Source organism: Moschus berezovskii, chromosome 13 (genome assembly GCF_049115385.1).
Source record: "Moschus berezovskii isolate FMDL1 chromosome 13, NW_MosBer_1.0, whole genome shotgun sequence".
In the NCBI taxonomy this organism is placed as follows: Eukaryota; Metazoa; Chordata; class Mammalia; order Artiodactyla; family Moschidae; genus Moschus; species Moschus berezovskii.
This window is the reverse complement of record NC_142472.1, coordinates 51,130,994-51,145,911: the sequence shown is the minus strand read 5'-3', so window position 1 is coordinate 51,145,911 and position 14,918 is coordinate 51,130,994. Positions and strand designations below refer to the sequence as shown.

At 42.2% G+C, this 14,918-nt stretch overlaps 1 protein-coding gene across 1 annotated transcript in view; it reads left to right on the top strand.

Moving 5' to 3' along the window:
• The window catches only part of MICU2 (mitochondrial calcium uptake 2), a 54,658-nt gene that overhangs the window by 15,732 nt on the left and 24,008 nt on the right, over window positions 1–14,918 (top strand). Inside the window, exon 2 of the mRNA XM_055426393.2 lies at window positions 5,766–5,910. Within this exon, the coding sequence (XP_055282368.1) occupies window positions 5,766–5,910 (145 nt within the window). The remainder of the gene's footprint in view (window positions 1–5,765; window positions 5,911–14,918) is intronic.

Genomic DNA, 14,918 nt, shown 5'->3' with positions numbered 1-14,918 from the left:
ACTGGACCAGTAGGGAAGTCCCAGCACTTTCTTCTTTACTCCTCAGCATCCTGACAGTGGACCCTCCTCTTCAGACAGACTGCAATCATAGGAGATATTTCTTTATCTCATTTATTTAGGCATATGTCATTTCATTTCACCGTGCTTATCTAGGAAAAGCTACACTAGCTTTCTTCTCATCTCCGGAAAGAAGTCTAGACTAGGCCATCACTAGAGGAAACAATGGGCTTCCCAGATGACTCAGCAGTAAAGAATCTGAATGCCAATGCAGGAGACACGGGTTCGATCCCTGAATCGTGAAGGTCCCCTGGCGTAGGAAATGGCAACCCACTCCAGTGTTCTTGACTGGGAAATCCCATGGAGAGAGGAGCCTGGTGGACTACAGTCCATGAGGTCTCAAATGGTCAGACACAACTAAACACACAGAGAAAACAATATCCAGAGGCCACAGAGAATAGTTCCCAGAGCTTGCAGGTTTGTCAGGAATGACCTTCATCTCCCTTACTAATACTAGAATTTATCATGAAGTGTAGCTTACATAGTGAGTATTTTTAATTTAGTCCAGTAGTATTTTGTTTCATGTACAATAAAATCTCCCTGATTCAGAACAAAATGGAAAAGTTCTGTCTAATGACTGAAAGTTTCCAGTTGTAAAGTTTTCTCTAAGAAGAAAAGATATTCTTTAATTATACCGCAGAAAGTTCAAAGACAGCAAAACAGTTACATTTTATCCAGATTATTGCAAATTCCAAAATAAAGACCCCCAAATGAATGGGTTTTATTACATTTTGTCTGATGCAGTGTGTATATATTGGACATATTGAAAGCATTGTAAAGAAGGCCTGTTCTTTTCCCACTTCTTCCTGAGAAATGCAGAAACCAAAGAATGTTCAACAAAGAACAGAGCACTTTTTCCAATTTGTCACTTCATGGATAAAAAGTCGAGACAGAATGCTGAAGCACCTGTTGCTTTAAAGGCAATAAACTCGTGAAATGTTTTAACAGAAGTCATCAGCTTTCAAAGATCTCTTTTATCCAGTCCACATCACTCATTGCTCTTAATTCCTTTGTCACATTTTTTACTGCATTACAAGTAATCCTTGAAAGCCATGGAGCATTTTACGTTTAACCAGAACCATGTGGACGGCACTCTCAGGCTGAGGCTGGCCCCACCCCAGCTTCTCCACCCCTCCCTTCCCATACACTTGGCTTCTGATGCAGGCTGGAGAAGTGCATCCCAGCTCCGTCACTCTCCAGCCTGGCCTGGTGGGTCTGAAGGGCCATGCTTTGATCTCCAGCAGCACATTCCACTGTTGTCTTCCCGAGAGACCGCCACCTGCCAGGCTTTCCGTTATTTATGTGTCAGCAGTCTGCGTTGGCCAACAGGGTTGACTCCAGGTGTTTAGGAAATCTCATTCAGATAAACGTCAGGATTGGTACCATTTAGTCCGACCTACTGGAATAGTTCTCTGAAACTGCAGTAAATTAGTTGAAGGTGAAGATGGACAGAAAAATTCTTTCCAGCCTCTTGGCTTGAGTAGCTTGAGCATATTTCTACCTTTCTTTTCCTCACAGAGTACACCCACAAGCTTGATGTGTGTCTTCAAGAATTACTGCAGGAATGCGTCTTGCCTAATCCTTGACAGCATCACTTTGTGTATTACCTTCTCTGAGAACAGCTTTTAAGAGGTTCATCACAGCAATAAGGGCGTCCTGGTTCTAGCCTTATTTAGGTTTCCTGAAAGATCTAGAAGTGGCCAGTCTCCCGTGTGGTCCTCATGCAGACTGTGGCAGACAGTATCCTAAATTCTAAATCTGCGGGTTTCCGTGAGGTTTCCACTCTGGTTTTGAAGTAGGCACCCAGTTTGCTCATTTTATCCTTGAAGCACAGCGTTTTCATGTTGAGCCCTGGGTGTCTGTCACACGTGTGGATGTTCTTTTCCCTAACTGCTTTCCTCTGTGCTTTTCTCCTGCCTTCTGTGTGATTATCCCCCCATTGTTTAGTTTGTATATTTTCTGCAGTGTTGATTCTAGTCTTTACTGCTTTTTAAAATTTTTATTTTTTTTTTCCCACCATTTTTCTCCTCTGCTGCTCTTCTTAAGAGCTGGGCAGCTCCCTTCAGGTGTCTGTCATCTTTATCTTCATCTTTGCTCTCCAATGTTTTAAAGTCCATCATTTTTTGTTTTCTCTGATTTTTCCCTGCTTTCTTTCAGAATTTTATTTTTATTGTAGTTTCCTATCACTCTTAATTTTCCTATGGAATTTGGATAGGCGCAACATCAGTTTTTAAACAGATGGTCTAGCCAGATACGTTATTTGCCAAGACAGTGTGAATATATAAGCTTGATCTCTTTCTGTCCTGAGCTGAGCGCTGTCTGTCTTCACACCGGAATCTCAGCTGCAGGCTTTCTGAGGACTGTGGGTCAGTTAGTGGCCCGAGGGATTGGAGGAGAAACAGGGCCATGTCCAGCTCTCCTCTGGGCACCCTGCCTTCCTGTCCCACTGGGGCTTACCCTATCCCCTGTGGTGGCCTTTGGGTTTCACTTTGTCCCCCATTGGGGTACCTACCCTTTAGAGAAATACCGTCAGACAGGGTTGCTGGCATTTTGGTCAGTGTGGCTGTAGACACAGTGTTTTCCCTGCGCAACCATGCCCGCCTCTGCTGCCACAGGATGGGAGGAAGTCCAGTGACAGGCCTGTAGTGACTGCAGCGAGTGATGGGGTTTCAGGGTTAAGTTTGCCACAGGATACAGGATGGCATGAAAGCCAGCAGAGACATAACCATCTATCCTGTTATGAGACCACTCAAGGAGGAGGATAAACAAGTAATTAGCCCCTTCAGTTGGCTGGCGTTTGAAAAGAAGGATTTGTTTATGTAAAGAGGATTACCAGTCAATCCTAAAGGAAATCAACCCTGCATATTCACCGGAAGGACTGACGTTGAAGCCAAAGCTCCAATACTCTGGCCAGCTGATGCGAAGAGCCGACTCACAAAAAGACCCTGATGCTGGGAAAGATTGAAGGCAGGAGGAGAAGGGGATGAGAGGATGAGATGGTTGGATGGCATCACCAATTCAATGGACATGAACTTGAGCAAACTCCAGGAGATGGTGAGGGACAGGGAGGCCTGGCATTCTGCAGTCCATGCGGTCATAAAGAGTCAGACACGACTTGGCAACTGAACAACAACAAGAAAAAGGACTAAGCTGTTGGTAAAAGATGTTTTTTTAACTCATTATGAACAACTTAGGTGTTAGATAGTATAAAAGAGCCAGCGTTTATTTGAAGATTTGGAAATATATATATATATATATATTTCTGACACATTATTTCCTTTTTAAAATTCTCTTAGTAGACTGTGTGTTAACATTAATAAAATAAATAAATATTCTCTTAGCTAATAACGTGTGTGTCCACATGTAACTTCAGCTCTTCAGTATGCTGTGTTGTCTCTCGTGTCTCAGACTTCGCCAGTGCTGTGATGTCTGCTGACGAGACTCTTGCCCGCCCTCCCTTCTGTGTCCCATCTGTAGACCCTCTGTGAATCACTCTAGTAGGAATTAGTGTTTCTCGTTTCCTACCAGTTTCCTACAAATCCTCACAGTCCACTTGATAATATATCAAATGATAACGTGTCTGTCTCACGTATAAAGTGTGCAGAAAATATGAATGAAATTCAATTTTCTGGTGACTAGAAAAAGAGTTGAAGAAGGAAATGGCAACCCACTCCAGTGTTCTTGGCTGGAGAATCCCAGGGACAGCGGAGCTTGGTGGCTGCCGTCTATGGGGTCGCACAGAGTCAGACACGACTGAAGCTTCTTAGCAGCAGCAGCAGCAGAATAAGAGTATGGATTTGTGTGATTAAGACATGTCTCTTGAGGTATTTTGATAGTAGTAATTTCAGGGGGAAGAAAAGGAAAGACATGAACAGGCAAGTTCTCAAGGAGACAGGGCGCTGTCATGCAGTGTTACTGAGTATCCTGTCTGCGGCCAGTGTTCGTGGAGGTGCCGCTATGCTATGCTTAGTCGCTCAGTTGTGTCCAACTCTGCGACTCCATGGACCTTAGCCCACAGGACTTCTCTATCCATGGAGCTTCTCCAGGCAAGAATACTGGAGTGGGTTGCTATGCCCTTCTCCAGAGGATCTTCCCAACCCAGGAATCGAACCCAGGTCTCCCACATTGCAGGCAAATTCTTTACCATCTGAACCACTAGGGAAGCCCAGGAGTCCTGGAGTACGTAGCCTGTTCCTTCTCCAGGGGAACTTCCTGACCCAGGAATCAAACCAGGGTCTTCTGCATTGCACATGGATTCTTTACCAGCTGAGCTACCAGAGTAGCCCTAAAGAAGCATAAAACTAGCTGCTCAAGGATACCAGTTGTCACATTGTAGGGAGAGAATTAATACTGGTCAGAGGACTGAGCTCAGCCACAAGAAGCTGTTGATGGCTTTGAATCTGGGGAGGTTTAAGCAACTGGAATCGCTGTTTTTTCTGTTCCAGTTTCAGTCAGCACTCAGCATGACTTGTGTGTGAGTGTGAAGACGAAGTGATATGTCTGGGAAGACTCTGTGGTCCAGGTTGGCACACTGCCTTCAGGAAGCATCCCGAGGGCCATGTGCTATCATAGTTCACAGACGACGCATCTGAGTCAGGGTTACTGTTTTGAACTTGGCATCTGTGCTGTACTTGCTGGTCTGTCATCCTCTTCCAGTCTGCCTGGGGTGCCCCGTGTGGGTAGGAGGGTAGTGTGGTGCTGAAGAGATGGAAACACTGTTGAGTTGGACACACCTGGTTTTACTTATTTCTCTACCATGTTGTCCACAGTTTTCATACCTACTGTGTGTCTACTGTTCAGCGACTGTGAGGGTCAAATATAATTCATGGAGAATATTTAATAGTTCAGCGTGAAGCACACAGCAAATGCTCAGTGGCAGGTTAGCAGTAACTGTCTCCATATTGTCTCTGTAGCCTAAGATACTGACTCTTCCAGTGACAGTATTTTACCCGTTTCTGTTCTTGCAGCACTTTCCACGCATTGTGTGAATACACTCCTGAAGCAGGGCCCTTATCAGACAGGCTGTGCTTTGTCTTCACCTGATCTGCTGCCTTCCTGTCTCTCTGAGCCTCTCCTCCACCATGCGGTCCTGGAGCACACCACGCCTGCTCCCGCCTTGAGTCTTTGTTCCTTTTTCACCTCCTGCCTGCAGAGTGCTCCCTCCATAGAGTGCCTAGCTCCTGAGCTGCCTCACTTCACCTCCTGAATGTCGCCTTTCCCTGTCCATCCTGTGTGACGTATTCTCCTTACTACTTCCTTATCCAGCTCTGTGTCTCTTCATGGTGCATCTTACTGCCTCACAGAATTTCTTGCATTTGTTCTTTGTTGCTCTCCCGTTTGGGGCTATGGGTTTCCTCAGGTTCACCGCATCTCTGCTCTGTCTCCAGTGCTCCAGTAAATCTCTCTTCAGTAAATGACTTCAAAGTTTGAAGGCTGTGAGACCTAAACACTAAAATTACTCTTTAAAGATTATTCCAACTCTTTAAAGATTGTTCCTGTCCAACTCTGTGACTTCGTGGACTGCAGCTCACCAGGCTCCTCATTCCATGGAATTCTCCAGGCAAGAATACTGGAGTGGGTAACTGTTCCCTTCTCCAGGGGATCTTCCCAACCCAGGAATCAAACCCAGGTCATTTATTCCAGAAGTAGCTAAGCTGGGGAATAATGCTGGAAAAAAAAACTAAAATTCCAGTTTTTTTTTCTTTTAGAGAAGTGTGAACTCTGGAGAGATTACAGGGAAGCCATCTCCTCGTAAACAGCGCTTCATGCAGTTCTCGTCCTTGGAGTATGACGGGGAGTACTACATGACACCCCGGGACTTCCTCTTCTCTGTCATGTTCGACCACATCCAGCGTAAGTGGTTTGGTTTTTGAAGTTAAGGAATCAAATATTAGGGCTGAGAAACCTCTGGTTTTCAGAACTGAAAACTTTTTCTTCATTTTAATTGTTATCATTCTTTGTACCATGCACGTGCTTAATTATTTAGACTTTTCCTCCCTAGTAGTACTAAACTTATTTATTTAATTATCTAAGAAATAGTTGCTTGTTCATGGATTTTTCTAAATAGAGGAAAATAGTAAGGTTTTAAATGTCACTAAATAAATTATTAATAGGATAACTAATTCATCCAGGATGTTAGGTTTTAAATCAATAAAACAATGTTTTAAATCAATAAAACATTTTCTTTTTTGGGGGGAAAAAAAAATGAGGCTAAAGCAATTAGGAGCGTCATATAATAGAACAAAAAAATTCTGAAAAAATAGAATTAAGAAGCAAAAGTCCAAAAGCTATAATTAAATAACTTTATTTCATAAACTGTCAACTCTCAGCTATCCCAAATTGTCAGAAATCCTTATTTTCATTTATCTAAACGATTCAGAGAGTAGACATGGCACCGCCTCTGTCCCCTGTATTGCCAAAGTGTTCTGTGAAAATTCTTGGCTTCCTGACACCTTGCAGAGTGGACACCATCCACAGTGTTGCCCTGTGAATAACTGCACATGGAACAGGCAAAGTGGGCCAGGGCAGGGTGAGCTGTGAGACGTGTAGGTCAAATTGGGAGACTGAGACGATCTGGGAAGACATTGTTGGTATTGAGGGATGACCTGAACAAGTGAGTGGTCACGGCCTGTTCTTGGGACAGTGAGTTCATCTATAGCTAGACCAGAGGATGGTGCTGAGGAGAAGTGAGAGGTCAAGTGAAAAACAAGGGCTAGATGTAGAGATTGTGGTGACCCTGTTCACCAGCCATAGACATGTGTTTCTGGTGGGGATGGGGGTTCATCTTGAACCTGTGAAGGAGAGTGAAGTGAAGGCTTACTAGAAGGAAAATAGTGTGGTAACAGTGTATTTAAATTATTTTGGTAAGCTTCTATTCATCTAAATTGATTAAAAAAAAAAAACAGCCAGTTATGTTACCAGCAGAATGGTTTATTTGGGAGGAGCATAGAATTGCAGTTTGGGACATGCATCAGGGGTAAATCACGAGCAACCTAAAGTGAAGGAGAGAAATGTCTTACGGAAGAGAGGGCAGCTCTGGGGAAACTATCTTAGAGAAGAGAAAGGACAGCTCTGGGGAGACTGTCTGAGAGAAGAGAGGGCAGCTCTGGGGAAACTGTTGGAGAAGAGAAAGGACAGCTCTGGGGGCCTGTTATTAGTAAGGAGTCCAGGGAACTCCCTGGTGGTCCAGTGGTTAAGAATGCACCTTCCAGCACACGGGACACAGATTCAGTCCCTGGTCCAGGAACTAGGATTCCATGTGTTGGGTCAACTAAGCCCACCTGTCTCAAAGAAGATGCAGCACAGCCAAAAGTATAAAGAAATAGTCCGCTGGAGGAAAGTGGGGGTTTGAAGTGCAGTGGCTTTTCATTGCCTGGCCAGGAGAAAGTATTTGTTCTTCCTGCTGGGATCTGTGTGGACATGGGTGTTGTGTATGTGTGAGCACCCCCACCCCAGACTCCCGACACACTTCTTTGGAGAAAGCTTGACAGTATGTATCAGAAATCTTTGCAACATTTATTAATACTTACATGGATGCAATACGTTCACTCCTAGAAAGTTAGTCTAAGTAAGTAATTGGAGAGATACAAAATTTTAAAGTTAGTCTAAGTAAGTAATTGGAGAGATACAAAATTTTCTTTTAAAAAGTAGGTTAGCCTCTTCAACAGGTAAAGAGTGTGGATGTCATCATTTCCTGTTCTCACAGCAAAAAAGAAGCTGAAAAATACAAAATCAACAGCTCTTAAGTCCACGAGAGAATTGAGACCACAGGGCACACACACCTGAACACTGAAGAAGACAGACACAGAGATGCAGAGCCCACCCAGGGTGGCTGCTGCCTGGAAGCCACCACCAGAATGTTTAAAGAGTTGCTAGAATCTGAGCATGGGCTACCGTGAAAGATAGAAATTTGTGAAAAATCCAGCCATGAGGGGCCCCAGCAGTCCTCACAGTGAAGACCTAAAAAAATTCTCTCCTCGATTTTTCATGATTTCATTTTTTGTGCAAAAGCTATTAAGTTTGATTAGGTCCCATTTTTATTTTAATTACTCTAGGGTTCAAATCCAAAAAGATATTGCTGTGATTTATGTCAGAAAGTGCTCTGTCACCTGTATTTTCCTCTAGGAGTTTCATAGTGTCAGTTGTACATTTAGACCTTTAATCCATTTTAAGTTTATTTTTGTATTCATCCTGCTTGGTATTCTGTGAGCTTCTTGAATCTGTGGGGTGTGTGTGAACACAGCATGAACCATGAACAGAACAAAAAGACAATGTACAGAATGGGAGAAAATATTTGCAAACAAAGCAACCAACAAGGGATTAATCTCCAAAATATATAAACAGCTCAATATAAAAAACACAACCCAATCAAAAAATGGGGAGATCTAAATAGACATTTCTCTAAAGAAGACATACAGATGGCCAAAAGGCACATAAAAAGATGCTCAATATCACCAATTATTAGAAAAATGCAAATAAAAACTACAATAAGATATCACCTCACACCAGCCAGAAAGGCCATCATCAAAAAATCCACAAACAATAAATGCTGGAGAGGGTGTGGAGAGAAGGGAATATGCTACACTATTGGTGGGAATGTAAATTGGTACAGCCACTATGTGAGAGTTGGACTGTGAAGAAAGCTGATTGCCGAAGAATTGATGTTTTTGAACTGTGGTGTTGGAGAAGACTCTTGAGAGTCCCTTGGACTGCAAGGAGATCCAACCAGTCCATTCTAAAGGAGATCAATCCTGGGTGTTCATTGGAAGGACTGATGCTAAAGCTGAAACTCCAATACTTTGGCCACCTCATGCAACGAGTTGACTCACTGGAAAAGACTCTGATGCTGGGAAAGGTTGGGGGCGGGAGGAGACGGGGACGACCGAGAATGAGATGGCTGGATGGCATCACCGACTCTGTGGACATGAGTTTGAGTGAACTCCGGGAGTTGGTGATGGACAGGGAGGCCTGGCATGCTGTGATTCATGGGGTCGCGGAGAGTCGGACACGACTGAGCGACTGAACTGAACTGAACAGCCACTATGGACAGCTGTATGGGGGCACCTTTAAAAACTAAAAATAGAGCTACCATGTGACACTGCAGTCCCACTCCTAAGCGTATATCCAGAGAAAAACATGATCAGAAAAGATACATGCACCCTAGTATTCATTGCAGCACTGCTTACTATAGCCAGGACTTGGAAGCAACCTAAATGTCCATCAACAGAGGAAGGGATAAAGAAGATGTGGTGCATATAGACAGTGGACTAGCCATAAAAAGAATGAAATAGTGCCATTTGCAGCAACATGGGTGGACCTAGAGATTGTCATATTAAGTAAGTCAGACAAGAATATCTTACGACATCCCTTATATTATGAACTCTAAAGAGAATTGATACACATGAACTTACAAAACAGAGACTAACAGAGAATGAACTTAAGGTTGTGGGGGAGGGATAAGTTAGGGAGTTTGGGATGGACATGCACATTTGGGATGGACTACTATATTTAAAATGGGTAACCATAAGGACGTACTGTATAGCATGTGAAACTCTGCTCAATGTTATGTGGCAGTCTGGATGGGAGGGGAGTTTGGGGGAGAATGGATACATGTGTATGTGTGGCTGAGTCCCTTCACTGTTCACCTGAAACTACCACAACATTGTTAATCAGCTCTGTGAGTGCATGAGTACTCAGTTGTGTCCAACTCTGCGACCCTATAGACTAGCCCACCAGACTCCTCTGTCCATGGGATTTTCCAGGCAGTAATACTGGAGTGGGTTGCCATTTCCTACTCCGGAGGATCTTCCCAACCCAGGGACTGAACCCACATCTCCTATATGTCTTGCATTGGCAAGCAGATTATTGACCACTGAGCCACTGGGAAGCCTTAATCCACTTAATCAGCTATACCCCAGTATAAAATAAAAAGTTTAAAAACAAAAGAATTTTCCCAAGTTTTACTTTAACTGGTTTTAACCGTAGTCCAGGTTGTTCTAATGAAGTTTAAATGTTTTTTTTTTCTTTCTTCTTGTTTTTATGCAGCCTTAGATTCAACCTACTTAGGTTCTTATAATGTTTCCATTTTATTTTTCATTGGAATGCAATTAAACTCTATGAAGGCATTTAACTAGATCAAAAACTGAGTAATTTTGAAGGCTGAATAAAACATCCTTTAAGCATATGATGTACTTCATCTTCATTTTTCATCGTGGATAAGAAGGAGAATAATCTCTATTGCATTCCTGTGGATCATGGTGAACAGAAAAACAAGGAAACACAGAGCCAACCCAGTGACCCATGATCCTCATGTATAAACAGAAAGAAATACACCAATCTGAAATTTATTAGCCCCTAAACTTATTTTTACCTGGTGTTTATCTTTCTGGACTCTGTACACTTTGTGCCTTTACTTATACTTCAACATAGATTTTGTTGCACATAAATACGTAAGGGTATAAATAATCCAAATTAAGCCATTGGCATTAATAGTTTGCTCTGAAAAGGGCTGTAATTAGGGCGACCATAGAATTTATTGTGGTGCATGTGCCAGAGTTGCACAGAGTTGCACCCAGAGTTGCTGGGTGTATGTGTGTCTTATGTGTGTGATTTATCTTAAGACTTTTGAAATTCTACAAATGAATCTTAAATTTTAAATTTGCTGCAGGTAAAAGAGATCCTTCTTATCTTTGCGACTATCGTAGCCATTTGATTTGGGGCTGAGTTTCCACATCTCTGAGGTTGTTTCCCGCTCTGTAATTTTGGGTACCGTTTCATTCTCTCCAATCACAGGTGACAACAGAATTCCCCAAGCTTACTTGATAGTAAATTCAGAGAGAGCCTTTTGCTAAAATTTCAAGTCCTTCTCCTGTCTCCCCTCATGATTTTGATTCAGAACGTCTGAGATAGGGCCATGGAATCAGTAATACCCTCTCATCCTTATCTGGCTGCCTGTCCTATATTCCCGTATTTTTAACAAGCACTCCCAGGTGATCATTTTGATCAGCAAGTTTGAGGAATAGTTAAAGGACAAATGTGAAAGTGCCGTGAAAGATGTCATGTCCTTGTAGTAGAGGCAAAGGGTGCTGAGCATTGACCCCACACTCCTCCGAGGTCTGCCTGCTGACACACACGGCAGCACACGTGAACCTTGAGCAGGTTACGCTGGATGGGAGAAACCAGTCTCAAAGACCACGTATTGCTTGATTCCATGTGTATGAAGTGTCCAGAACAGGCAAGTCTACAGAGACAGAAAGTAGGTTAGTGGGTGCCCAGAAGTAGGGGCAGGAGAGTGACTGCTGATGAGTTTTTGTTCTTTTGGGGGCCTGATGAAAATGTTCTGAAATTAGATGGTGGTGATGGTTGTACCATTCTGAATATACTGTATTCTAATATAATATACTCTGAATATACTAAACACCACTGAGCTATACAGTTTCAGTAGATAGACTCTGTGGTATGTAAAATGTCACAGTAAAGCTATAAAAATGTATATATAAAACTAATTCTTGTTGCCAGTTTAAAATATTAATTTTATTTTTTTTTATTTCTAAAAAAGAATTTTATTAAAAAAGCACAAATGCAAAGAAATGAACAGAGGAAAATTTATGCGTCGAACCTGGACTGGTCACTTATGATAATATACATGCTACAATTCCATTCTCCCCAATCATTCCACCTTCACCCTCTCCCACAGAGTCCCAAAGACTGTTCTAAATGCCTATGTCTCTTTTGCAGTCTCTTATACAGGGTTCAGGTTACCATTTTTCTAAATTCCATATATATGCGTTAATACACAGTATTGATGTTCTTCTTTCTGGCTTACTTCACTCTGTATAATTGGCTCCAATTTCATCCACCTCAACAAAACTGATTCAAATGCATTCTTTTTGATGGCTGAGAAATACTCCATTGTGTATATGTACCAAAGCTTTCTTATCCATTCATCTGCAGATGGACATCTAGGTTGCTTCCATGTCCTGGCTATTATAAACAGTGCTGCAATGAACATTGGAGTACATGTGTCTCTTTCAATTCTGGTTTCCTCGGTGTGTATGCCCAGGAGTGTGATCGCTGGATCATATGGCAGTTCTATTTCCAGTTTTCTGAGGAATCTCCACACTGTTCTGCATAGTGGCTGTACTAGTTTGCATTCCCACCAACAGTGTAAGAGGGTTCCCTTCTCTCCACACCCTCTCCAGCACTTATTGCATGTAGACTTTTGGATAGCAGCCATTCTGACTGGTGTGAAATGGTATCTCATTGTGGTTTTGATTTGCATTTCTCTGATGATGAGGGATGTTGAGCATTTTTTCATGTGTTTATTAGCCATCTTTATGTCTTCTTTGGAGAAATATTAATTTTAAAATTATTATACTTTACAAAAAATGGAGAGACTAAAATAATAAAAACGTGACTCTCTATGCTTTCCTCATGTTGGTTCTAAACCAAAACATTTTCACCTAGTGCAATTCTATCAGAAAAGTGGGCTGATTTGTAAGAGCCAATGCAGAAGTCTTAAATACGTAAAGTTTCTGATAAATTCACTTTCCAAATATTGGCTCTCTTGTCTTCCAAGGACTCACTGAGGAGTCTCCTTCCCTGCCCTGCAGTGGAGCAGAGTCAGCCCATGGGCGAGACTGGGCCGTGAGCACCGTCTGCCCTGGCGGCATCAAGCACCATGCCATCTGCCCATGGAAACACGCGCTCCCCTGCAGGCCTTCTTGTGGACACACGTGCACACCCGTTCCCCAGATGGGCCTGAGAAGCATGTCCATAGGTGTCAAGCTGCAGGGCGGCAAAACTTTCATCTGTCCCCTGGCACATGACCACCCCCCAACCCCAGCCTGACTGGAAAGGAGGCGTTTTCCAGTGTGAGAAGAGCAGGTTTAAAGCCCATGGACCATGGTTGTTTGTTTGTTTGTTTGTTTTCTTTAAATACAGATTTCTCCTCCTTGGGAGAATATTCAGGAAGGTCAGTTTCCCTCCACCCTTACAGTCTTTAGATACTCTTATTAATTTCATCAGCTTTCTTATTGTTGTTCTCTGAATGATGTAAAAAGGAATCATTAAAAAGAAGAGATGAGTGTGAAATGAAATAAATGAAATGAAATATTTAAAATATGGCTCTTTTTATAATCTAAGCCCAAAGCACATTACTATTCTTCTGATAGCCTTTGTAAAAGCATTCTAAGTATGAGATTCTGTGGAATCGCATGCAATGCAGTGATTTCCATCATCGCTGGGACTGAATTCAAGCAAGTGTTGGAGTAATCAGCTCTTAACACCAATCCTGATATTGATACCAGAGCTCTTCCATGTATTTATGCAAAAGATATGAAACTGTGTAAGTGTCTCTATTGTCTGATTTTTATGTGTCGAGAGTCCGCTGATCTCTAGCAAAATGAAGTTGAGTTAGATACCATTAGCAATTTTTTTATAGTTATGGCTATCAAATAACTTTATTTTGGCTATAGGCAAAGATTTATTTGACCTGTAACTGTATTTAATATATAGTAATGCAGTTTTACTTATTTTAAGTATTAAAATGGCTGTTTGCCTGTAACATGGTGTGCTTGTTCCTGGTTTTCAACTTCAGAAGTCCTCTGTAAACAGTGAAAACCACGTGCTGGAATCTCCAGAGTAGGTGGAGGCTTTTAGAACGTTCTGTTTCTTGAGCCAAAATTCCATCGCAGTGCTTGAAGATTTATCCCTCCCTGCCCAGAAAAACCACCGTGTACTTTCCATCCTTTCACACTTGCACCACAAAGCACAACAGCCTCACCTCTGAATCTACCTTTTTGGCTGTTGTTTTATATGAGAACATGAATATGTATGAAATAGCTATGAAAATAGTAAGAATGAATTTCTTATGTGTGTGAAAATATTAACAAATAATATGACTGATTAGGGGTTAATATCCAAAATATATAAACAGCTCATTCAGCTCAATCTCAAGGGGAAAAAAAAAAAAAGGACAGGAGACCTAAATAGACATTTTTCTTTACCAGCTGAGCCACAAGGGAAGCCCTAAATAGACATTTTTCCAGAGAAGACGTGCAGATGGCCAATAGGCATATGAAAAGATGCTCAACATTGCTAATCATCACAGAAATGTAAATCAAAACCACAGTTAGGTATCACCTCCCACCAATCAAGAGCGGCCATCCTCAAAAAGAACACAAATAACGAATGCTGTCAAGGAAAGGGCACCCTCATACGCTGTTGGTAGGAATGTAAGTTGATGCAGACACAGTGGAAAACAGTAGAGACTCCTCAAAAAAAAAAAATAGAACTGCCATATGATCCAGCAGTCCCACTCCTCCTGGGCATGTATCCAAAGAGAAAGAAACTAATTTGAAAAGATCTGTGCATATGTAGCAGCACTACAGTAGCCAGGACATGGAAGCAACCCGAGTGTCCATTAGTAGATGAAAGGATGAAGATGTGGCATATACATACAGTGCAGTACTACTCAGCTATAAAAAACGATGAACTTTTGCCTTTTGCAATAGTATTGATGGACCTGGAGGGTACTGTGCTTAGTGAAATAAATCAGAGAAAGACAAATACTGTTATGTCATCACTTATACGAAGATCTAAAAAATAAAGCAATATAACAAAAAAGGAACAGACTCACAGGCACAGAGAACACACTAGTGGTGACCAGTGGGGCGAGGGCGGCGGGGAGGGGCACGACGGGGTGGGGATTAAGAGGCCCAACGAACTCTGTATGAGACAAGCTACAAGGACGTACTGTGCAGCACAGGGATATAACCTTGATCTTATCAAAAGCATTAATCCCTGTGGTATATATCTGAGACTAATACTGTGCATGAACTCTACCTCCATTTTTAAAAAGC